General features: G+C 34.5%; 1 protein-coding gene and 1 non-coding gene across 2 annotated transcripts; one reads left to right on the top strand and one right to left on the bottom strand.

Moving 5' to 3' along the window:
* The first annotated feature begins 6462 nt into the window (after positions 1-6462).
* On the top strand, positions 6463-6546 carry TRNAL-CAA (transfer RNA leucine (anticodon CAA)). Its single transcript has one exon. It is a non-coding gene; the product is annotated as a tRNA-Leu (tRNA).
* Positions 6547-14269: 7723 nt separating this feature from the next.
* On the bottom strand, positions 14270-23084 carry LOC132030604 (uncharacterized). The gene is made up of 4 exons (XM_059420302.1): positions 22605-23084; positions 17343-17495; positions 15773-15844; positions 14270-14958 (listed from the first exon to the last, which is right to left on the bottom strand). The coding sequence occupies exons 1-4, from the start codon at positions 22836-22838 to the stop codon at positions 14290-14292; spliced, it is 1128 nt and encodes a 375-aa protein (XP_059276285.1). The 5' UTR covers positions 22839-23084; the 3' UTR covers positions 14270-14289.
* Positions 23085-27029: the final 3945 nt, after the last annotated feature.

Raw genomic sequence — 27029 nt, forward strand, 5'->3', positions numbered from 1 at the left:
AATAAATCAGTATTCTCCTGGAAGATCATTCAGATTTCGGAACAAAACAGATCACAATCACTTTTTCTCGCACTCTATTTTTCTACGTGAACGCAGTTTCTTCACACATGCATATAAAGTATCCGCCTTCATAAAATCTCCGATATTTGTCTCTGAAGAGCAGCTTTTGCTTTCTCCTTTTTCCAAAAACAAAAAGTAAATAAAATCAAATTGATATCCTACGTACTGTACTCTAATATGGTGATATACGGATGGATCTCGAAAACCTAACAAACAACAGTATATGTATATATAATATGGAAAATTTGTAAGATAGGGTGGTTTACGGCGGCGAAGAAAAAGGAAAGAAATGAGAAATTGGAGAGGAGAAAGGTGGTGGTGGTTAGAGAGACAGTATTTTCAGTTCCCGCTTTTTCAGGCTTCGTGTAATTACGAGGTTTTTATTAAGGAAAACCAACTGTATGGGTTGCGTACGTGTGAGTATTTGTAGATGAATTTAAGGTAGGAATCCTCTACGATTGACACCCTTCTAAAATAGTAAAGGATATAACGGTATTTCATGGTGTTTTTTACGTACTATATTGATTTTCTTTGAACTTTTTCTAATTTTTAATTATTTAATAATTAAATTTTACGTACGTCCTCCTACCTACGATATTTACTCGAAAAATATATAGTATTTTGTTTACCTCTAAAAAGGTAACAATTGAATTTATACACGGTTTAAAAGATATGTGGTTTGATCTGTCGTTAACGCAATGAAATATGGAAGAACAATCAATTATATATAAAGAACAAGGATAGAAGTAGCCTGAATCTGTTATTGTTTGCCCCTGTAATTGGTTCAGTACAGAGCGTTGACTTTGTGCTTGAGCCAAATTGTTATAGAACTTAGGACTTGAATATGAGATTTTACAAAGTGTGAGAGTAGAAACTAGATGATCCTAATGAGAGGGTTTACCCCTATTTATAGTACAAGGGTTAAAACCCTAATTTTCACTCAAATATGATAAAATACGCTAATTACTACTACTGGCGGCGCCACAACGACTGTAGCGTAACAGACGGCGAGAAATCCAACCCGTCACGGATTTCTCACGTTCATGCTAACCGGCGTCACTTCGGCCTAACGGACTAATGACCCCTCGGACTTCATTTCATCCGAATCACCGAGCTCGAACCAACGTCACATTTTGAAGTCCACATTCCTATTTTGCTCCGACCTCTCGTCGGAAGGTCATAACTTTTTGCCCCGGTTTTTACCGCATACATATTTAATATTGCACAGAGCCAAATTTACCAAATCAGCACAAGAGATTTTAATGTACATGACGAAGAGACAAAAATTAAAAACGGAATTAGTGGAAAGAATCAAAGAAATATTCTAATGGAAAAAATTTAAGAAGTGGTTGAAACACTTTGAATAAATCATAGTTTCAATTTCAAGAAAGGGAAAAAAGATAAGAGGAAGAACGAGAGGAAGCTAGTAGTCGTTAAAAGACCTGTTTTTCATTGTTATTTACGTTTTAAGAATAAAGTGTGAGAAAGGGGAGAAGTTAAAGAGAGATCTTTACTAGTCGGAAAATTTTTTCGACCAAATTTGATTTTTTTATTTTTTTCTTCTCGCTTCTCTCAAGCATAAATAACGAAGATTCGTCTACGAATGAGACTGTTGTAAAATAAAAGGATATAACGCAGTCTAGTGCTGTTTTTATATAATTTTTTTGAGCTTATTCTAATTTTTAATAATGCAACTAGTATTAGAACCCTCGCGATGCTCGGTGGGTATTAAATAAAATTAATGATATAAATTGTTATCGTATGCTTCTCTATGCAATATGCTCTAACACAAAGAGTTTATAAATTATAGTCTAACTAAAAATTTATGGTTCAAAGAATTTTTTAAGAATAGTGGTTTTTAAGATTTTGCAATATATCAAATTCTTTGTAACTATAATAAGATAGACCCTTTAGTATAAACAAAACAGTAACTCAACTTATATTCTCTGGATGTAGTTAGCAATACCGATAATCTTGTCCAGGAAATACATATATATCCCAACTATCAATTGAAGGAAAATAAACTCAGAACAAATTTAGAACCATTTCAATTGTAATGAAGGCCGAAGTACATGAGTTGGGTGTTCGTCCTTGTCAACGGAAAGAGGTTAATAAAAGAAACCATGCAAGAATCTTTCCGCCTACATTCTTCCTTCTAGCCTCCCCGTGGTCCATGATTCCGGCAGAGGTAGTTAATGTATCCAAACTGTCTGGAAGGCAATAACCTTGTTATCCATCCTTCAATCTCCCTAACAACCAACATCAAAGCTAGGACTAATGACACCTCATTTGTTCACCCTATCATTCTCTTCAACAACAATTATTCCTCCTATATGGATTTAAGCTACACAAAGATGGAAAGTATAAGAATTATGGAACTGTCGAAAAAAATGTGGAGCAAGAGAAAAGAACAAAAACACAGAAGTTTTAAGATATGCCTCTGCTATTTCAATTAGAGGCATCAATCTGATCTTGAGATAACAAAGTATAAAGGTAAACCCAACAGAGGAGACTATATTCTTTCTTACGCCTTTTCTCACTTGTTCTATCGCGAAGATTGTTAAGTTGCGGCATCTCTTTTTCCAGAAGGTTATTTTTCAGTAAATAAAGAAGCAAAAGTCAATTCCAACACAACATATATAAAAAAATTGGAAATAGTAAAGCGACTGTATATATAACATCTTCGAATACAGAAAATCTTCGACAGCCTTGCACTTACTTCATTGGTACTCCTTTATTTACATAAATAATCTCATGTTGAAGCAAGAACTTAGAAAAGAAGAACACCCAGATTGTGATAAAAGCCAAAGAGTATCAGACGCAACCCAAATCTGCTAATCAGATCTCCTAACTTTCAACAATAATGCTTGAGATTGCTTAATTTGATCTCAAATACAGATTCGGGTTAACTCAAAAATAAATCTTTTGCATGAAAACTAATTGAAATCTCTGTAACTGAAATACGAAGAGAAAAAGAAAAACACCGAGATAAAGACAGAACCAAAAGCACAATACCATCTTTCCAAAACAGCAAATCAAAACACCTGCTCTAATTTTCTCGTCTGAACTACAACTATAGAATTTCTTATCGAATTTGTGCAGAAGAAAGTGGGTTTCTGCGGATCAAGAGAAATGGAAAGAAACGTTGAAGGTAAAAGGGAAATGTGCCAGAATTTGAGGTTGGTTAAAAATGGTTTCAACTAATGAACGTGGGATAAGACAAAGCAGTTTCTCCTAGTTTCACATTCAAAGCAGTTTATTTTATTTTTTTTCTCTCCCACAGTTTCTGTAATTTTCTAAATATTTTTATTTTTATTTTATTACTATTTATTTATTAAAATGCAGGAGATTTATCTAAAAAATTAAACTTGAAATTTTGTGGTGATGACAAAGCAGTTTCTCCTAGTTTCACATTCAAAGCAGTTTATTTTATTTTTTTTCTCTCCCATTTTTTCTAAATATTTTTATTTTTATTTTATTACTATTTATTTATTAAAATGCAGGAGATTTATCTAAAAAATTAAACTTGAAATTTTGTGGTGATGACACTTGTCATCTTATCATGCTTTTGCCTCTCCTATTATACATGGATAGACAATTAAACTTTACGTACGTCTTCCTACCTTCCGTACTTGCTCGAAAATTGTATTTACTACTATCCTGACCAAAATTACCAATCAGCATTCAGCACAAGAGGATTTTATGTAGGCAACGAAAGACAAAAACAAAAAATGAAATTAGTGAAAAGGAATATTCTAATAGCAAAACATAGAATCATTAATTACAAGCCTATTATTATAACAAGAGATCGATAGTAGGTTAGTTAGGTAGAATATGCCTCTGGAAAATCTAATGTTATAGGTTCAAATCTCGCATAAGGGGCTGATCTAGAGGATTGATTATAAAATTACATAATAATTTTTGTCCACTTAATTAATATCCCTATATATAATTGCAAATTCAATTATTATCATAATATTAATTTGAGACATTATATAAACTTATAAACTTCAAATCCTGAATCCATCTCTGTTTACATTTTTTTTTCTTTTTCTTATGCATCATTAGAATAATTAAAATCTTACCCGAGGGTGATTCCTTTGTTTTTGAACCATTAAAGTTAAGATTTATTTAGTAATAGCTTTCACCGAAAAAATGAAATTTGATCTCTTGTATCTCGATGGAAACAGAGGGTCGCAGGTGATTATGGTAAGGAGTCGATACAGAGAATCATTTAAGATTATTCTGGGCTTTGTTGATACAGGCTCAGAAAGCAGTACTTGGGTACTATGCAACAGAATTAAATTCAACCGCACGTTAGTAATGCCTGATGATGCCGAAATTGTTAGCCAATAAGATTTCAGTTAGAGAGGCCTTGGATCTTTTAAAATGACTTGATTGCCCCTTATCTTTTTATATGTATCGAAGCAAGTGGATAGAATCATAAAAATATCTCCTATTTTTGGCAAGTATACGTTGAACTTGGGACAACTATATGGAATCAGGTAGTCTACTTTATCGATGAGTAAGTTAAAAGATTAAGTATTATTTTTTATTCAATGAAGAAATAGAAAAATTCTTGTAGATCTTTTTGCTTTTCGAGAAAGATTGATTCGTTTTCTTTTCCCGTTTTTATATTTCATAGAAAATGATTGCCTCTAGTTCAGTCGCACCAGTTATTTAGTCAATAAAGTTGCAATAGTTTTGATAATTATGTTGTTTCAAGTGAATGTTTAGTTGGTTCAACAATAAATATAGTCGATGGGGTAGAGGGTTTGTAGGTACTCGTCTAGCTCCTTGCTGATCCAACCTTTCTCGTAGGTTCCCTGCTCCACCAGCGTCATAATTGCCTAAATTATTTGACGTTGCTTCTTATTGAGCGGCCCTCAACTTCAACTTCAAATTTTCACTCTAAAAATTCTAGATTTGAGCTCTAAATGAAAAATTCATTAGGAATACTTTACCTCTTTAGTGAATTTACTAGGCCCGAACTCGAGTTAATTGAATCAATAGGTTTCAAATACCGAATTACTTATTAAACTAAAAAAGATTCTTTGAGAATTGACAATAATTGCCTAAGGGGTTTGGCAGTTGGGGAACACAAAGAGATTGGAAGCATTGGGACTTGCAGAGAAAGGCAGGACTCAAGCTAAGTTGCATGCAAGTACTAAGCATTAGTATGTCAAAATAAGACATGACTTCCAATAAATCACAATTGATATTGCAAGTTGTAGGGATTGCTGACAACAAACTTGTTCAAGTCACAAAGCAAACAACATCTATAACCTGCATAGACTAATCATTTATGTGTTACACCTATTTTGGTTCTTTTTTCACTTCAAAATTTAATATAATTCGTCTTTAAAATCCAAGAAAGGAATGGAGACCAACTATTAGTGAGTTTAAATAGTTTACAAATGTAAAAGGTCCATTGCCTAATAATTTGCAACTATTTTAGAAATATGAATAGCAGCGTTATATAATAAGATCTGCACTCGCGCGTTGATTTTGCATGTATTATTTGAGTTATTCTCAGTTCTCTTGAAGTATTTAATTTATAGACAGTGTTGGCAAACTTCAGGTATGCGTTGTTGCTTTCTCCGGTTCTTCTTCGCTTAATGATGAGAAATCGAGCATTGCATAACGGTTATGTGTTTTCTCTTAAGGCACCAACTAATATCACTACAATATATAGGAAGAGACAATTGGTTTCGTGACAAGACAATTTTTGGTTTAACAAACATTGGGATCAACATCAATCATGGAGGTTTAAGAAAGTCGACCTTGAAACATAGCAATTCAAGAGAATATTCAATTTGGACAGAATTAACATTGTGTCAATTTCACAGGAGACAATAGCTATTACATTTTGTACGACTTCCACGGCAATTTCATGTCTTTAGTCTTTGCAACTCTATTCTTCTACTTAACTTTCCAGAGCTAATTACTTGATTATTCTTTTTAACTTTTGTTCACAGTATAGAATTAAAGTGATGGGGATAATTGGTGCAGCACTTGAACTATACTCTCCTACTCGTTTGTTTTCAGCTCAAAAACTTCCATTACCTCCGGTTCAAAATAATTGAGGTTTTAGATTTGAGCACATAAATTAAGGAATTCACTTACTCCTAAAAATAAAAAGGTGTAGTGACTAAAATACCCTTAATTAAGAAGGGCTTTGAAACTATAACAAGCATTAAATTTGTTTATTGAATTAAGAATGTGTCAAGAGTAAATTTGAAAAAAGAATAAAATAACTTTTTGACAGAGTAAAATCTCAATTATTTTGGACCAACTTTTATAGGCTAAATCCTCAATTATTTTGGACTGGGAAGTATCATTTTTTTTTTAATTCGTAAAACTTACTAGATAGTTAAAGCATGGACAAAGACCAATAATCAAGTCAGGATGGCCGAGTGGTCTAAGGCGCCAGACTCAAGTTCTGGTCCTCGTGAGAGGGCGTGGGTTCAAATCCCACTTCTGACAACTTGTTTTTTGACCATTTCTTTTGTGCCGATTAATTATCTGATGCTCATTTTATTTTTCATTTTGTTACTATCAAGCAATAAGATTACTTTTTGGAAAGACTATTACAAACTCCCACTCATTATCATTACACACTAGGAGCATCAACACATGCTTTAATGTATGCATATTTAAAATAATTTATATACATATACTATTACACATGCTTTACAATAATTTATGATAGTTTTCCCTGCTTTTGCTGCTTCGAAAACTTCTCTTTTGAGCCAAGGATATATCGGAACCGCGTCCTTACCCCACAAAGGTAGGAATAAGGTCTGCGTCCATTATTCCCTCTCCGGATCACACTATTGAAACTACACTAGTTATGACATACCACTCAAATACTACATCTTGCCACCTTTAATAAACTTTGAATCTGAGAATTTTTGTCTCTGTTATAAAATAAAAGCAGTGCAATAAATTAAAGTAGCAAAAATGAAGGGAGAGAGAAACAGAAAGTACTAAGTTTTCTTTCTGTATTGTTGTCTATCTCTTATATTCCATCTAAGGCTGTATTTATAAGCCTACAAAACATGGGGAAACATACATGCTACATGGGCATCCACTATCTCCACTATCATGGGCATCCACTATCTCCACTATCATTTCATAACACTCCCCCTTGGATGTCCATTAATTAGATGACGTGCCTCGTTAAAACCTTATTAGGAAAAAACCCTGTGGGAAAAAATCCTAGTGAAGGAAAAAGAGTACACATATCTAGTAATACGCTTTGAGAGTTGCCTCATTAAAAACCTTACAAGAAAAACCCAGTGGGACAAAATCTTGTATGGAAAAAAGAGTACAACATGTATTAACTCCCCCTAATAAACTTCGTTATTTGAGTCTTCGCATTCCAATCTTGTGCACCATCTTTTCGAAAGTTGCGGTTGGTAGAGACTTAGTGAACAAATCAGCCATATTATCACTTGAACGAATCTGTTGCACGTTGATATCACCATTCTTTTGGAGCTCGTGTGTGAAGAACAACTTTGGTGAAATGTGCTTTGTCCTATCCCCTTTTATGAATCCTCCTTTTAATTGGGCAATGCATCTTTGTATTATCTTCATATAAGATTGTGGGTATTTTATCACATTTCAAACCACATTTTTCTCGAATGAGATGTATCATTGATCTTAACCACACAACTTCACGGCTCGCTTCATGAATAGCTATTATCTCGGCTATTCGACAAGGTAGCCACAATAGACTGTTTTGTAGATCGCCAAGATATGGCAGCGCCCCCACAAAGGAATACATAACCTGTTTGAGATCTAGCTTTGTGTGGGTCAGATAAATACCCTGCATCGGCATAACCAACAAGATCGGATTTGCTAGAATAAAATAAGCCCAAATCGATAGTCCCCTTTAGATACCTCAATATGTGTTTAATTCCGTTCCAGTGTCTCCTTGTAGGAGCACAACTATGTCTCGCTAACACATTAACTGAAAATGCTATGTCAGGCCTTGTGGTATTGGCAAGATACATTAGTGCACCAATTGCACTAAGATATGGTACTATTCTTTTCTTGAGGTCGGAACGGATCTTTATTCCCATCAAGTGATCGAACAACCATCGGAGTACTTAATGGATGTGCTTCATCCATATAAAATCGTTTCAACACTTTCTCTGTATATTGATGGACAAAAATGCCATTTGTCAAATGTTCAATATGCAAACCAAGGCATAATTTTGTCTTTCCAAGATCTTTCATCTCAAATTCCTTCTTTAAATAATCAATTGCCTTTTTGAGCTCTGTAGGAGTTCCAATAAGGTTTATGTCGTCAACATATACAGCAAGTACAACAAACTCCGATATTACTTTCTTTATAAAAACACATGGGCAAATTGCATCATTTGTATAGCCTTCCTTTAACAAATATTCACTAAGGCGGTTATACCACATAGCCCGGATTGCTTCAAACCATACAATGATCTTTGTAATCAATACATTTCCCGAGACTTTGAACTACATGCTTCGGCATCTTCAATCCTTCGAGGATTTTCATGTATATTTCATTTTCAAGTGATCCATATAGATAGGTCATAACCACATCCATCAAATACATCTCAAGTCTCTCATGGAAAACAAAACTAATTAGATAACGTAATGTTATTGCATCCATAACGGGGAGTATGTCTCTTCATAATCAACACCGAATTTGTGAAAATCCTTGTGCAACAAGGCGTGCCTTATATCTTTGTATCTCATTTTTCTCATTTCTTTTTCGCACAAAAACCCATTTATAACCAACAGGTTTAATGCCATTAGGTGTTTGGACTACAGGTCCAAAAACTTTCCGTTTGGTAAGTGAATTTAACTCCGATTGAATTGCCTCTTGCCACTTTGGCCAATCACGTCTTTCTTGGCATTCTTTAACAGATTGGGGTTCAAGATCCTCACTATCTTGCATAATTCTTGTTGCAACATTATAGGCAAAGACATAGTCTACATCTATTTCCAATCGATTCAAATTAGTCCCAACATTAATTGGATTAATTGATATTTCCTCATTTTCTTGAGTCCCAGGCTCATTGATTTCTTCATGAATATCACTATTGCTCAAATCTCGAATTTCTTTATGAGGTTCTTTCGTAGTGTCATCTTGACCATTTGTCTTTCTTTTTCTACGATTTCGATCCTTAGAACCCAATGGTCTACCACGCTTCTGGCGTGCTTTGGACTCATTTGCTATGACACTAGTAGATGGTCCTATAGGGACATCAATCCGAATCGGGACATTCTCTGCAGGGATATGTGATTTAGTAATCCTTTTCAAATCAGAAATGCGTACGGCATTTGATTTGCTATTTTCCGCATGAATAATCTTTTGAACCTCTTGCTCACAAATAGAAGTACGTGGATCAAGATGAGACAATGATGAATTATTCCACAAAATTTCCCTTTTTATTTCATTATTCTCTCCCCCTAATTTTGGGAAAATTGACTCATCAAATTGACAATCCGAGCGATGTGAACAAATCTCAAGGTTAATGGTTCAAGGTAGCGAATAATGGAGGGCGATTCAAACCCAACATATATTCCTAATCTTTTGGGGACCCATCTTGGTGCGATGTGGTGGTGCTACAGGCACATATACGGCACATCCAAAAATTCTTAGATGGGATATATTAGGTTCTTGACCCAAAACCAATTGCAACGGAGAAAATTTATGATAGTTTGTCGGTCTGAGACGAACAAGTGTTGCTGCATGCAAAATAGCGTGACCCCAAACAGCCGTGGGCAACCTCGTTTTCATGAGTAATGGTCTTGCAATCAACTGCAGACGTTTAATTAATGACTCTGCAAGGCCATTTTGAGTGTGAACATGAGCTACAGGACGTTCAACTCTTATCCCAATTGATAAACAATAATCATTAAATGCTTGGGATGAAAACTCTGCAGCATTATCAAGGCGAATAGACTTTATCGGATTATCAGGAAATTGTGCCCGTAATCGAATTATTTGTGCCAATAATTTCGCAAACGCCAGGTTGCGAGATGACGATGACACACATGAGACCATCTAGAAGAAGCATCTATTAGGACCATAAAATATCTAAATGACCCACTAGGGGGTGAATTGAATTGGTCCACAAATATCCCCATGTATACGTTTCAAAAATTCAGGGGATTCAAACTCAACCTTTGTAGGTGATGGCCTAATAATTAACTTGCCTTGATAACAAGAAGGGCAAGAAAATTCATTGTTCAAAAGAATCTTCAGGTTCTTTAATGGGTGCCCATTTGAATTTTCTATAATTCGTCTCATCATTATAGATCCAGGGTGTCCCAATCGATCATGCCAAAGTACAAATGTATTGGAGTCAGTAAACTTCTGGTTTACGACAGAACCTCAATTGCACCAATTTTTGTCCAATATAAGCCGGAAGACAAAGCGAGGAAATTTTTCGATAACAACTTTCGGCTGTGAGACATCCTTGGTGATACCAATATATTCAAGATTCATCTCATCCATTGTTTTAATATGGTATCCATTTTGACGGATATCTTTAAAACTTAATAAGTTCATTCCGGACTTAGGAGAGAACATGGCATCCTTTATAATTAGTTTTTGTTCCCTTAGGCAAAATTATGGCGGCTTTTCTCTCGAGCCTTCAATCAAATTAGTACTACCGAAATGGTATTAACATTTGCCTTACCCATAAATAAATGAGAAAAGTATTTCTTGTCTTTGAAGATCGTGTGTGTGGTAGTCAATCAAACATATGTCTTCATAATTGGATTTTAATCCAAACTTAATTTGAGAGTTATCCATATCTTCGAATGAAATGACACAAACAAAGCAAAATAAATACTAAATATTAGTAATTCCGCTAAATACAAACCAAAGTTGTACAAACAAATGAAACTACGTACCAATACAACGTTTCAATATAATAATCCAAGCCAATACATCATGTAGGATATTTACTTAACGTATTAGGTCAACAGACTAATTTAATCACACATTTGTGGATAACAAAAAATTTCTTATACCGAAACAAGGACTCAAAATTAAAAAAAAATAAAAAAAATTATGGTTAACGAGTTCTTGTAAACAATTGCTATAAATAGTACTATGCCCATAATTTCCTTTTCTTTAATTAGGAAAAATAAGCATTTACGAAGTGTAAAGCAAGTACATAAAATAAAAGTTTTTACACATTCTATTCCTTAATCACGTGAGAATCAATCGTAAAGCAATATACAGAGACGGGAATAAAAAAAAAAATAAAAATGATTGACTTTTAATCCAACTCAATCATTTTGTAACCATTTCTCTATTCTTCCGTTTCCACATATATCAAGTAGAAAATGGAATTTAAATAGTTATATCTATATAATAGAACTCAATGCAGTTGCAGTTATAATGTTTAACCAAATTGGTTATAGAATTTGCACCTTCATTAAAGATTTACTCACGACGAATCAGATTAAAACTTTATTAATAACTAACTATAACAAACTGACTAGATCTAGACTAATTAAAAATAGTACTCATGTAAACAAAGAAATTAGTAAAAATTAAAATAAACAACTCAATCATCTCTAACCACAGAACCATCACCAATTAAGTGATCTATCTTTCGTTCAGGGTGCTCAAAGAAATCTGCTACATCCAAGTGTGTGATGTCAATATGATTTTCAGAGATAAAATTTGCTTCGGGATTTTTCTCTTTTCTTTTAATTGATGCACTAAAGCTCAACCAAGTGCTTTGCCGTACGGCAGTGCACGTGCCCGTGTCCACTTCCACCACATCGATAGCATTTGTTTTACGAGCCACGTGCTTCGGCACTTCATGCCTATCATCCTTCTTTTTCCCTTTTGGTGGTGATTTTTCTTTGAAGGGTGATTAACACCGGAAAATAATTTCTTCTTTGACCATTATCACGACCACGACCTCGACCACGACCACGACCACGACTATTATCATGACCACGACCGGGGCCATGACCTTTCCACGCACAGAGTAGTGGGCATACACCTCATTCACTTCGGGGAGTGGTCTTTGCGCCCGATGGGTCGATTCTCGTGATTTTTCAAAATCATTATTTTGTTCGGCCACGAAGATGGGCAATCAAATCACAATACTTTGTGAAACCTTTCTCTCGATATTGCTTCTTTGCGAGCACATTCGAGGCATGAAAAGTGGAGAACGTCTTTTCCAGTTTATCAGAATCACTAATCTTTTCTCCACATAGTGTCAATATAGAAGTAATTCTGAACATCTCAGAATTATACTTCATAACTGATTTGAAATCTTGTAGCCTTAAATTGATCCATTCGTATCGTGCTTTTGGGAGGAAGACCATCTTCGGTGGTCATACCTTTCTTTCAAGTTTTTCCATAAAACGAGTGGATTCTTAATAGTAAGATATTCAATTTTGGTCCTCATCAAGATGATGACGCAAGAATATCATAGCCTTGGCATTTTCTTGGTTGGATGCTTTATTATTTTCTTTAATGGTGTCTCCAAGACCCATAGCATCAAGATGGATTTCAGCATCTAGCACCCATGATAGATAGTTCTTGCCTGAAATATCAAGGGCAACGAACTCGAGTTTTGTAAGGTTAGCCATAAAATAGAGAGAATAAAAATAGTACCTTAACCTTCAAAAATTCCTTGAGACGGTAGAGTCTCGTGCTGATAACGTGTTATAAAATAAAAGCAGTGCAATAAATTAAAGTAGCAAAAATGAAGGGAGAGAGAAACAGAAAGTACTAAGTTTTCTTTCTGTATTGTTGTCTATCTCTTATATTCCATCTAAGGCTGTATTTATAAGCCTACAAAACATGGGGAAACATACATGCTACATGGGCATCCACTATCTCCACTATCTCCACTATCATGGGCATCCACTATCTCCACTATCATTTCATAACAGTCTCAATATTTTCATCTTAATTTTTCATACTACTGGCCTACTGCCTATTAGATGAAAGATGAAGTCCTAGTTGTAGCATTTAAATTGAATTCCCAATTCACGATGTGGTTGACAACGATAGGGACACCTCAAATACTACTTTATTCGCACCCATAGTTTTTGTTTTCACTTTCACAGTATTTGCCACTTGCCAGTAAGCCATTGACAGGCACCAGATTTGGCTGTGACCAAGTCGCTTCACTTAGTCCTATGTCCTGTAAATAATTTGCACCTAAGGTTCAACGTGTCACCTATACTTTTCACAACATTAAAGTACCATTTTGCTATCTCCATGATTGCACTACCTTTTCTTGATTTTCGTACCATTTACATTTGTCTGTTTTTCTATGGTAAACTAGAATTAACTTGTCAAAACATATGCAGACTTCTCACAGCCGTATTATTAGTCATGCAATCAAATAGCGGCATCAATATCAACAACCTTTCTGAGTTTCTGGTATTGGAGGACATGAATTCCAGGTCAAATGACAAATTAAAAATGGATATTCCTGACAGTATTCACAAATTTTGTGTAGGAAAAATAGTTTTCTTTTTCCATCTAGTGAAAAACTTTTTCACTCCGCTTAGCCTTACCCACTCTGGGGCATTTCAATGATAGGTTATATAGAACTGGACGATTCTAAAAAAAATATTCAAATGTTCACTAGTGTTAGGTGATGAGAACTAATATTTTGTGTATGCTCAATTTTAATCTCTAGTCTCCTATAGTTACCACTATTCCAAGACATTACCTACATTCTACGAGAATCAAGATTATTACTTTCACACTACTAGCAAATTCAACCAGTTTCCTAGCTCATTAAATTCATAAACACGTGCAATCCTATCTACAAGGCGATACCACTCAGCCAATCTTATCTATTTGAAAATTCGTGTAAAAATTGCTAATTCGACTTGCTAATTCAGAGTCCTTAGTTTTACAAGTCATGAGGAAAGTTCCATAATTCAATTAAAGATAAATAGAAGGGAAAATGCACTGAGAAAAACTGCATATGCCACCTTCACTCTTTCTCTGTTCCCACAACAGAGAAAGAAACGTATCGAATTCGTTTTAACATTCGTATCGAAATTCACTGGCCCAACTAATTCCTATGACCATAAAAGGAGGTACAACTAGAAAACACTTTCATCCACAAAGTGATGAAAATTTACAGTATAACCAGTACGCCAACAATGACATAGAGATTCCAATAATGCATAAACAACGAATATTATTCATTAAATCACATGAATCGAAATAAGTTCTATTTATTTCATTAGATCTAAGAATACAAAGCCATTCCACAGACTATGCAAAAGGATGGATGGCAATAAATTCCTTGAACGTCCATATATTACACCCATTACAACCCCTAGAAAAATTAGTGGTAACATCCTTTGTACATTAAAATGTGCTAAAGCAAAGGCAATTGAACTCACAAGAATTGAACACCATACAGGCATATATTTTGTCAATGAAGGGAGAAGGAATCCCCTAAATACAATCTCCTCCCAAAGCGGGGCACACACAACAAGTACCAATGCGTACAATGCCATTGCCACCGGGTCCCGCGCCAATATAGACTGCTCGACACTAGAGAGTGTTACAGGAGTTGAAGGGAGAACAGGCAATAGGTCCAGGTTGAACTGTGATAGCCGGTTCACTAATGGGAACATGAGGCATCCGAGAAGAACGTCAAATAGCCAGTTCCCTTTTAGGCTAAACTTGAACCAATCTTCTGGAAGGGGTCGAAAACGGGATAGGCAGCGTTTAAGAATTAGAATTCCAGCAAGACCCTCGGTTACATCAGTCAAGAGGCTGAACAAAGCCTGCCCTCTGAACGTGAGTGATTCTTTGCTAATACCTACCATATAGGCTCCAAAAGGAATCATCCAAGAACCTATAAACCAAAACGAGACAATCCAAAGAAGCATAACCTGCACAATCACAGCTCTGGTTGATACGAGGTTACCACGTGACACACATAACATAGATAAGTCGAAAAATAACAACAGGCGTATGTTATAACGACATGTATATGTTTGTTTTAGTTATAAGTTAATAAGGACATCTCTTATATAGTCAGCCCATTAAGCAGGCTGGGTCAGGAATTGGGTGGATTTTAGGATGGATTGGGTCCTAAATATAACCAAATATTGATTTTAATTTTTAAATATTTTTCCTAAAAATTTACAGCTGCCACATCATTAAATAGGTACCAGAGATTGTATTTCCGGCTAAAATGACCACGGGGGCTAACAAGGCAAAGATAAGTGACTTTGGTGGCCAATTACTATAAGTTAACAATCAAAAAAAAATTATTGCTCCTATAAGTGAGTGACCATTTAGACGTTCAACTCAAGTTTCATGACTAGATAGACTTCTTAAGACCTATACACCAAATCCTGTGTAGAAATTGGAAAACTACTCGAAACTGCCCTTCTTAAACATAGATATTTATGATTTCTTTTTTTTCTTTTTTCTTTTCCTTGTATATACGTGCAAGTATCATGAATATGACCGCCACTGAGGTAATCTCCTGACAATGTAATTGAATAAGGTAACCTATTATCACTTACTTCATCCAAAAAAAAAATAAAGTAACCTATTATTTTTTTTGGAGAGATATGTTGATACAAAGTAACTTGACAAATGAACACACTACACTCCTGCATTCTCCACCGGCAACTCAGGCATGATCAGAAAAAATTATATAGTTAGGTCTCATCGTTAAGGAGGAAGACCCTTTACCTGAAGGATCGTCTCAGCTGTCCATGGGACAGTCCATGGTTTTCCGATCACCTTAACTACTACATCTGCAGCCTGTAAAGCATGAAGCTCTCGTTAAACTTGAGCAATGTTTGTTTTTAGTACTTAATCATCTGAGTTGATAACTAACAAATAATCATCAAAGAAAAGCCCTCCTGCAAATATGTGGAACAATGAGCCTAAAACCTATCAAAAAACAAAAAAAAAAAAAACTCTCGTCTTCTTGAAAGCCCTTTTGTCTGAATTAACTAATGCACACCACAGAGACTCAACACTGGTGAACGTGAGCAAGACACAACGGACAGTGGACTCTTGACATACATGTATTCATTGGGCAGAAGGGATATTTGGATGGCATGTTTTTCAAAAGATGGACTGCAAAAAATATGCTCTGTCTTTCCTTTTTCTGCGGACAAAAAAGAATTTTAAACAAGCAAATAGAAGATAACGCGTTTATTACTAGCACAAAACTTCAAGGGACTTTTGAGATTTTCCTGTTTTTAGTGGACAGAAATTTCAAGGGACTTAGAAAGTGGTTTCTAAGTTGTGGAAGAATGTCATTATAAGCAATGTTTAAATAGTGAAATAGAAGCAACTAGTTTCAAACTACTACTACAACAACAACATACCCAGTGTATTTCCACAAGTGGGCGCTGGAGAGGGTAGGATGTACGCAGACCTTACCCCTGCCTTTGTGGGGTAGGGAGGCTTTTTCCGGTAGACCCTCGGCTCGAGAGAACAAAGCAAGATAAAAGGAAAAAGAAGCATTATATCAAGAAAAAATATGACAACAAAGTAGCAAGATAAAAGCAAAATAAGAGACATATAGTAGTACACCTTGAGAAAAAGAATCTACACGATTACTAACTAATACTACTAATAAGGAGAATACTCGGCTACCTACTAACCTAATCCTCGACCTCCACACTTTCTTATCTAGGGCCATGTCCTCAATAAGCTGGAGCTGTGTCATGTCTTGCCTAATCACCTCCCCCCAGTTCTTTTTCGGTCTACCTCTACCTCTCCTAACTTCTGTTATAGCCAAACTCTCACACCTCTTTACTGGCGCATCCACACACCTCCTCTTCACATGCCCGAACCATCTCAATCTCGCTTCCCTCATCTTGCCCACCACAGGAGCCACTTCCACCTTGCCCCGTAAAACTTTATTCCTAACCATATCCATCCTAGTAAACCCACACATCCACCTGAGCATCCTCATCTCCACTACATTCATCTTCTGGAAAAGCTAAATTCAAACTCTCAAATAATAATTGCCTTCTAAATTCAAAAATATCCTTGGGAAAAGCTAATTCTCGTTCAGCAGAAATGATGGCAGGGTCTCTTAAGAAATACACGATACAAGCAATACTAGTTAATATGGAAGGTTAGCACGAAAAATAAAGCAACAGTGAGAAAACACCCAACTCCCCTTCATCACCCCATCCCTCAAACAAAACAAAGAAAATCATGGCAGTTAAGGTAAGGGATTCATATCTGCACTGATATACCACATGCAAGAAAAACCAGCCTATAAATGAGAGCAGATTACCTCTCTAAGTCGCGAAATCCAGCCTCTTTTCTCAACGTTTGGTTTATCAATTTCCGGCTTCTCCAATTCCTTATGTAAAACTTCATCAATAAACTCAGGGTTGGAGGAACCTGCAGACGATTCTTCATTCCTAAAGCATGAAATTTTCCATCTCTGCAAAATTGTCAAGTATCTAAAGTCTAGAAATGTACATAATCAAGTAGCATAAGAAATCATTACAAGACATTGAATGTACTGGATAAATACTTCAAAAAAATTTACATTCAATTTACTGATAGTGCCCCATTACTTCAAAACAGTACTAAAGCTAATTACATAATGGCTGAACATGTACACCACGTCACAAACCATAAAATACCAACCTAACTCGCTTACAACGAAGTACCATCACCGTATAAGAACAAGAAAACCAAAAGACAACTCTATTAGCATCCAAAAAACACTCTGTCCAATGAAAATGAACTCTCCGTCCATGAAACACCCAAATGCATACAGATAAACAGAATCACTAGTCAAGGATGAAATTTTTGTGGTAGGCAACCTTGGGCATCCTAGTAAACATAAACCAACACAACAACAACAACAACAAGAAGCCCAGTATAATCCCACCAAGTGGGGTCTGGGGAGGGGAGAGGTACGTTGGACTCCAACCCCCACCTTGAAAGGTAGGGCGGCTGTTTCCGAAAGGCCCTCGGCTCAAGAGAGGAAAACAAGACAAAAGGTCAGATAGGGCCAAGCATATCGAAAACAATATGAAAACAAGGACTAACAAAAGCGAGAAAGTCATGGTAGAACAAAGAAAGAAAGGAGCATTAACTACTATAGATAAATAAGATAATCAAAGTACAACTGCCCAACAAATATAAACAGAATCAAATGCGTAATCAAATGGCAATAAACAAATGAGCAAAACTACAACTACTATGGTGAAAGGATAAGCCACCTAGCCTTCTATCCTAATCGAGTCCTCCACAACCTCCTATCTAAGGTCATGTCCCTGTGAGTCGAAACCGTGCCATATCCCGTCTAATCACCTCTCCCCAATACTTCTTCACCTCTCCCTTTACCTCTCCCCGAAAACCGTCCATAGCCAACCTCTCACAGCTCCGCACTGGAGCATTTCTATCCCTCCTCTTCACATGCCTAAACCATCTCAACCTCGCTTCCTGCATTTTGTCCTCCACCGATGCCACTCCCACCTTGTCTCGGATATCTTCATTCCTAATTTTATCCCTCCTAGTGTGCCCACACATCCACCGCAGCATTCGCATTTCCGCGACTTTCATCTTCTGAACGTGAAATTTCTTGACTGGCCAACACTCCGCCCCGTATAAACACAATGAACTAACAAACTTCAGTTCCGAAATACAGAATAATGAATAAAAGTTAGAAAACTTTAGGGGAATAAAGAATGTTCAAAAAGATTATTTTTTGGGTTCAGATACAGAATCACTTGTACTACAAACCCCACTGCTACATTATTTAATCCTCACGACCATAAACACAAAGAGTTAATGAACTGAACCCCAGAAATGCACAATAATGCGCAGAAATTGGAACTTGGTGTGTAAGAATTGAAATGTCACCCCTGTACAACTGTGGTCCTTATTTCTCAACATAACAGAGACACAATGGACTATGCCTGAACACACTGCAGATTTGCTTAGCTGTTGGATGAAGAGGGGAGGCAGTAAGAGTCAAAAGAAATGGTGGAGGATAATCCCACACTGCATATGGTGGACAGTTTGGAGGGAGAGGAATGATAGGTGTTTTGAAAATAGATCCAATTCCCTTCAGAAAGTCAAATGGAATTGTATAGTATCTTTCTACTTTTGGTGTAAAGAAATAGGATTAGAAGATATAAATCAGTTTGTAGATTTATTAAAATCTCTGTAAGTATTTCTATTTCCTTTTTTTATGTTCCTGCTGTAACACTTTTGAAGGTCTCCAGCATGTCCTAAATGCTGATGAATACACAATTACCAGTTTCAAAAAAAAAGAATTGAAATGTCACCCCTACTTGATGAGTTCAGATGAAGAATCACTAGTAAAGGTGGAATCTTTGTGGTAGGTAACCTTAGGTGACCCACAAAACGTAAACCCATTACCTATATTACTGAAGCGGCGAAGCCCAAAAGTATAACACAACAAGTTAATAAGCTAAACTCTAGCAATACACAATAATGAGTAAAGATTGAAACTTTACGGCAAGAAAAGATTCAAATGTTACAACTATTTGGGTTCAGATAACAGATCTTAAGGTTGAAACTTAGGGAGGGTAACCTTGGATCTCCCAGAAAACATAAACCAACTACATTAATTGAGGTTACAATAAAACAAAAAAGTTAACAAACTATACTACAAAAATACACGGTACTGCGTTAACATTTAAACTTTATGGCGAGTAAAGATTCAAATGGTAACTACTTGGGTTCAGATACAGACACTCAAACGTGTAAACTTTGTGGCAGGTATCATTGGATATCCTATAAAATGTAAACGCATGACCTATATTACCTTTACCAGAGATTTATAAAAAGAAAGCATTAATTAACTAACCTCTACAAATAAAGAATAATGAGTACAGATTGAAACCTTATGAAGAGTATAGACTGAAATGTTACAAAAATATCACTATTTGAGTTCATATACAGAATTAATATGTAAAGTTTTAAGCTGCGTGGTCGGTTACCTTGGAATTTGGATGACCCAGAAAACATAAATCCACGACTTATATTACCTAACGCCACACTATAAACACAAAGATAAATAAACTAAACTCTAGATTTACCCAAAAAAGATTAAAGATTGGAACTTTAAGATGAGTCAAGATCAAATGTTACAGAAACAGATTTACCAAGAAACAACACTACTTACTATCTATATTGCCTACACCCACAACTATAAACACAAAGAATCAACAAACTAAACTCTAGAAATACAGAACAATAAGCAAAGATCGAAAGATTGAAAGAATTATAACTACCCGGATAAAAAACGTAAGCCCAGTACCTATATTAGCTAAGCCCATTACCACAAATACAGAAACTTAACAAATTGAACTCTAGAAATATAAAAAAAGAGCAAAGACTGGAACTTTATGGCCAATAAAGATTAAATTGTACAAAAAGAAGCAAGAAACATAAACCCATTACCCATATTACCTAAGCCCACAACTCTAAAACGCAAAGAATCAACAAACTGAACTCTAGAAATACAGAACAATGAGCAAAGATTGGAAGATTACAACTAACTAGATTAAATTTAATATAAGCCCACTGCATTTACTACCAAGCCCAACACTATAAGCACAAAGATTTAATAAATTTAACTCTACAGATACATAATAATCATAAAGATTGGAACTTTATGGGTCGCAAAGATTGAGATGCTACAGCTGCTAGATTAAATTTAGCAAAAACCCACTACATATACTATGTAATGAGCTATGAGTTAATTAGGAATAATCGAGTTGATGCAATGAAGGAACGACAGCGTTTAGCCATTACTTAACAGCTCATTAATGGACTTAAGGACATCTTCAAAAAGTGGTTAATCAATCGGACGGTCCAGATTAAAAGAGGATGAAGGGTGAGGATTGCACCAAGGGCCAACTATATAATCCCCAATTTACAGATGAAGGAGCATGTGAAATTTGGTGTTATTCTCATCTCTCCTCGTGTTCTCCTCTTCTCTAATCTCAACTTCTCTTTCTGAACTTGCTGATTACTCTGTTTCCTAAATGGATTATCTATGATTCTCGAGTTGTAGATCGCATTCTAAGCTCCAATTCCACTCCCATTTCAGGTATGTTTGCTGAGCTGAGCTGGAGGGATGCTGGCTGATTTGATTCCATACATTTGTATTAGTCGAATAGTTATTAATTTGAGTAAATTCATATTATCGTTGTTGGGTTAGCTGTTGCACTGTTTTAGTTATTTCAATTTGTAATTCGACTGAGTTGGGCTGAGTTTTATCAAAATTGGATTGTTAATTTGGTAATTCTATAGTTCGTTCATTGCATACTACCAAAGCCCACAACTTAAACACAAAAATTGTACGTACAAATTGAACTCTAAAGATACATAATATTCATAGGAACTTCGTGGCTAGTAATGATAAGATTTTACAACTACCTAGATTAAATTTAACATAAACCCACTACATATAGTCATATACTACCAAATCCCACAACTATAAACACAGAGATTTAATAAATTAAACTCTAAAGATACATAAAAATCATAAAGATTGAAACTTTATGGCTAGCGAATATGAAACTTACAGGAAAAAAATAAATCCATTACCTATATTAAGAACGTAAACACAAAGATTTAACAAAATAAAACTCTAAAGATATATAATAATCATAAAGATTGGAACTTTATGGCTAGTAAAAAATGAGATTTTATACCTACCTAGATCAATGTTAACATAAACCCACTACAGATACTACCAAACCCACAACTATAAACACAACGACTTAATAAATTCAACTCTAAAGATACATAATAATCTTAAAGATTGGAAATTTATGGCTAGTAAATATCAAATTAACAGAACAAACATAACCGCACTACCTATATTAACAACACAAACACAAAGATTCAATAAATTAAACTCTAAAGATACATAATAATCATAAAGATTGGAACTTTATGGCTAGTAAAGATCGATATTTTACAGCTACCTAGATCAAATTTAACATAAACCCACCACATATACTAGCAGACCCCACAACAATAAACACGAAGATTTAACAAATTAAACTCTAAAGATACATAATAATCATAAAGATTGGAACTTTATGGCTAGTAAAGATTGAGATTTTACAGCTACCTAGATCAAATTTAACATAAACCCACCACATATACTAGCAAACCCCACAACAATAAACACAAAGATTTAACAAATTAAACTCCAAAGATACATAATAATCATAAAAATTGGAACTTTATGGCTACTAAATATCAAAATTTACAGAAAAAAAAAAAAAAACATAAACCCACTTACAATATTAAGAACATAAACACAAAGATTCAATAAATTCAACTCTAAAGATACATAATAATCATAAAGATTGGAACTTTATGGCTAGTACAGCTATCTAGATTAAATTTAACATAAACCCACTACATATACTAGCAAACCCCACAACTATAAACACAAAGATTTAACAAATTAAACTCTAAAGATACAAAATAATCATAAAGATTGGAACTTTATGGCTAAAAATGTGAAATTTACTGAAAAAAAGATTACCTTGGTAGAAATCCTGTGATGGGGTTCAGAGATTCTGATTCTTTGTGAAAGTGAAGGTAAATATTTGGGGGGAAATGTGGAAACCCTAAATTTAGGAGATGAAGTAGAAAGAAGAGGGCGTTGAGGAAAAGAGTGAGTACAATTGGAGCTTATCATGAGACCAATTTGATTATTATGTTGATGATGAGAATATGCTCTAATTTTGTGACCAAAAAATGGAGGGATTGAATACATTGGATTTGTGCATTTTCTTTTCTTTCTTTCTACCTTCTTCCTCGAAACACCAAACCCTAGTGGCTTCAAATTAATTTCAATTTTGGAAATGTTTTTCCTTTTTTTCTTTTATTTTTTCATTTTTTTAATCATCCATATGGTATGCAAGTTGATGTTTTTTGACGGTTGATATGAGGAAGTGAATCTATTGGATTCTATATCGCTGGGGACAGTAGGGAATATTATCCCTTTGGCTTTTTTTTTTTATTTTTTTTTATTTTTTATCTTGCTATGCTCTCGAAACAAGATTTACTTGTTCTTGTCTGCGGCGACTAACCTATTTCAGAGCAGTTTGGTGATTAGCCTATTTTGCACGACTCGGAGCCTTTGTGAACTTATTGTCGATTTCTATATAGTGGAGGTTGATGAGAGAAGATCCTGCTTAGTCGTAGATTATCCTCGTAATTTTGTGATTTACGCGACTATCGTCGGTTTCGTACTTTCGATTATCATAGTTTTGTGTTATAGTTACTGTCTAGAATACTTTGTCACGCTTTCTATCGTATTTTGTGATGGCTTCTTCATTAAAGATTATTTTCTTTTCTGAACTGCTTTGATCTTTTTTCCTCAAGCTGAGTGTTTATCAGAAGTAAACTCTCTACCTCCAAGGAAGGGATAAGATCTGCTTACACTCTATCCTCCCTACACCCCACTTTATGGGATTACACGGAATATGTTGTCGTTGCTGCTTCTAGAGTTCATTGTTTCTTATTTCTCTTTATTTATTCATTCGTATGTACTATTCCGACCTATACTATTTGTACTTTTTGTATTCTATTAAAAGATATATTTGATTATCTTATCATAAAAGTACTTGTTTAAATTTAATATTGTTTTTTCTATTTTATTTTATCTGTATTAGCTTGACAGACACGAAGTTTAAATAAAGTAAGAATTTTCTCGTGGTCTAGAAAAAACGATGTGTATATGTGCCAAAGTGTTCTTGAATCTTATAATCTTAAACCTGACATGTGAATCGTTAGATCTTAAACATGACGTGATCTTAAATACTCCATCCTTCCCAAATTATTTGACTTTTTTTCCTTATTAGTTAGTCCGAAGAATGATAATTTTTTTTCTAATGAAGAATGACACATTTTTATATATAGTTGGTAACATTTTAACTTTAAGCTTCTAATTTTACCCTAAACTAAATGATCTATCATCAAACGTTTCTCTATGACTTGTATTAGTCTAGACATTTAAAAAAAAAAAAAATCTGTCTTTCTTAAACTTCGTGTCTAATAAACACCATCACATAAATTGGGACGGCAGAATTATATAAAGTGATCATTAAATGAATAGTTGACCAATTGAAATAATAAGGGTAATTTTGAAGAAAAAAATGTTGGCTCATTATTAAAAATATTAAATATTTTTAATAAGAATTCAATTTAGAAATTACTAATATTTGGGATAGAAGGAAATAGTTCGAGTAAATATATTGGTAAGGGAGAAATGAATTTTTACAATTTTTTTTTAGTTTTATGGCCTTTTTACAAGAGATCTTCATTTTTTACACATAAAAAATATGAAAAAAGAACATAAGAGATCTGAAAATGATATTTTCTTCTACTCAAATTGTAAAAAGTCAAGAGATATTATCATGTTTTAAGAAGGGTTATTAGTCCAAAAACAATGTATCTTCGTACTTAATAAAAGAAAATGTACTCATTAGAGGAATTGATTTTTATCTTCTAAAATTCAGTGTTCCAATATTGAATTGAAAAACAGGTAATCATTTTGTCGCAATTGTTGGGCTTTTGTTTGCTGGCTAAAAGTCAAGAAAGTGATCCTCGACCAAATTCTTGAATGCAGTAATTTTGAAATGAAATTGCTTGTATACGTAAGCTTTTATACTCCTTCCGTCCTAAAATGAGTGTTGTTTTTCTCTTTTTTAAGAGTCAACATGACTAATTTCAAAATTTTAATTGTATTAGATCAAATCAATTTTCTAAAACTAGAATTTAGATATTCAAAAACTATAGAAAAATACAAGTTATAATTTTTTTCATCTAAGAAAACATTTTGAAAACCTTTAGAAGGTTACAACAACTTCAAAGGCAGGAGCTAAGTTTTTGAGAGGATTTCAGAGTATATTGAATTGGAAAATGAATGGGACAAAGGGAAGCTCTAGAGACTGGCTCTCCACTATGTTGTCGCACCTATGTCGGATCCTCCGTAAATGCTTAATTTTGGATGCTCTGACATACACCAATTTGCATTTTTTAAGAGTCGCGAGCAACATAGTGAAGACTGGAAAGCAACTACATAAGGATTTAATCATCCAGTATTCTCAAACACTGTCACGGATGATAGCACTGCTGCATTTTCACTTGCTACTTTCACCTCCTTTGCTGATTGAGTTTGTTGCTAGGCTTGATCATGGAAGTTTGTTTGTCTTCATTCCAATCATCGTAGTTTGATAGATCAACTACTCTCATCAAACCTAACCATCTCTCCGGAAGCCCTTTCTCTTCTAGTAGCCCTTCATCTTAATTGAAACATAGGTCTTTGACGAACACAAACAAAAAGAGATAAAAGAAGATAGAAAGGTTCGGTCCTAATTAGTCTCGTCTATTTAAATTACTACTATATAGATTCTATGTTGCTCGGACTCTTGAAAGGTTTTGTTGGGTGTGTGTCAGGTCCAAGTATGCCTTTTTATTATCTCGTTTTGCATGGCAAAAAACCGGAGTATACATGACTAATTTATGTACTGTATTGTTTGCTCTCCATGAAATTGAAGAGAAGAAAATACTTAAGTGGGACTAGAAAGGGGTGTACAAAGTAAACCGACAAACCGCACTAAACCGATAAACCGAGTCAAACCGAGAAAAAAACCCGACTAGTGGTTTGGTTTGACTTGGTTTGGTGTGTTGAAAAAAAAAAACGACCATAATTGGTTTAGTTTGGTTTTTAGCTAAAAAAGTCAAACCAACCAAACCAACCCGACATTACATGTATTCAATTTTTAAATTTTTTATACATAAATTTATTTGTAATGTAATTTATAAATATTTCTTAAATTTTTTCGTAGTTTTTTTATCTATTACCATATTATTCAAGCTTGAACTTAAAATTTTGAATGTCAATAAGTTTTATATCCTATGGATGTTAGTAACTCAAATAAAGTCCAAACCAAAACCAACTCAACACTAATGCTAACAAAAGAAATTCAATTTACCACTAAGAATGACAATAATGTTGGATATTTATTCTTTAGTTTTGCACAATTGGTTGAGAGAGTGAAAATACGTAACTTAAGTTTTTTTTCTTTGTCATGTAACTAATACTTGTTAGCCGTACTTATTTTAGCATGACTTGGTATTTTTAGATTATGGTCATTTTCTTTATGGCTTATTAATTAGCAATTGTTATTTTAACCGATTTTATTATCTTTTGTTAAATATTTTAATACAATGTCGTCACTCTTCTCACATTTTGTGTTGTTTTCTTAAAAAACACTTTAATTATATAATTGTATCTTACTAGGACCAAAGAAATATTTAAAGTAAAAGTGTATATGTTTTGTATCAAGACTATTCCAGAAAAAAAAAAAACACACGAAATACCCAAGAAAACCCGAGGTTGAAAAACTTGAATTTTATTGATTTGGTTTGGTGTATAAATTTTAAAACCCGATGTAATTGGTTTGGTTTGGTGTTTTTTTAAATTCGAACCAAACCGGTCCATGTACACCCCTACTTATTTAGAACTACTGCTTGAGTTGACCTTGTTTTTATATTTTCATCCCCTTTTCCATTTTTGCAAGATTGCAAACTTACAGGAAGCATGTTGCTCGGACTCTCCAGAGGGATCAATTGAGATTTATGCAAATAAGGTATACATGCAAGCTATATTAAGTACTCTTTCTAACGAGTTATTCAATGTGTATTATACTCATAAGGAAGCGACGGAAATTTGGGACTCGTTGGATGCTAAATATATTGCTGAAGATGCAAGCAAGCAAAAGTTTGTTGAGGATATCAAATCGGAGAACAAAATATTGCCGCAATAGTTTCCAACAAACAAAATTTGAAGCACAAACTCTACACATTGATGGCTATTAGAAACTTATAAGAAGGACAATCAATAGGAAATACCAAATACCAACTACCCAAATCAAAAAACCAAATACCAAATACCCTA

Source organism: Lycium ferocissimum, chromosome 9 (assembly GCF_029784015.1).
Source record: "Lycium ferocissimum isolate CSIRO_LF1 chromosome 9, AGI_CSIRO_Lferr_CH_V1, whole genome shotgun sequence".
NCBI classification, from domain to species: Eukaryota; Viridiplantae; Streptophyta; class Magnoliopsida; order Solanales; family Solanaceae; genus Lycium; species Lycium ferocissimum.

What these genes read in the sequence shown, in the direction of transcription:
- LOC132030604 (XM_059420302.1), bottom strand. Translation starts at nt 22,838, where the DNA reads ATGTATTCAATCCCTCCATTTTTTGGTCACAAAATTAGAGCATATTCT. An exon ending in ATCACAGGATTTCTACCAAG is followed by an intron (nt 17,496 to 22,604) that starts GTAATCTTTTTT and finishes ACAATTTTGCAG; the next exon opens with AGATGGAAAATTTCATGCTT. An exon ending in GGATTTCGCGACTTAGAGAG is followed by an intron (nt 15,845 to 17,342) that starts GTAATCTGCTCT and finishes CATGCTTTACAG; the next exon opens with GCTGCAGATGTAGTAGTTAA.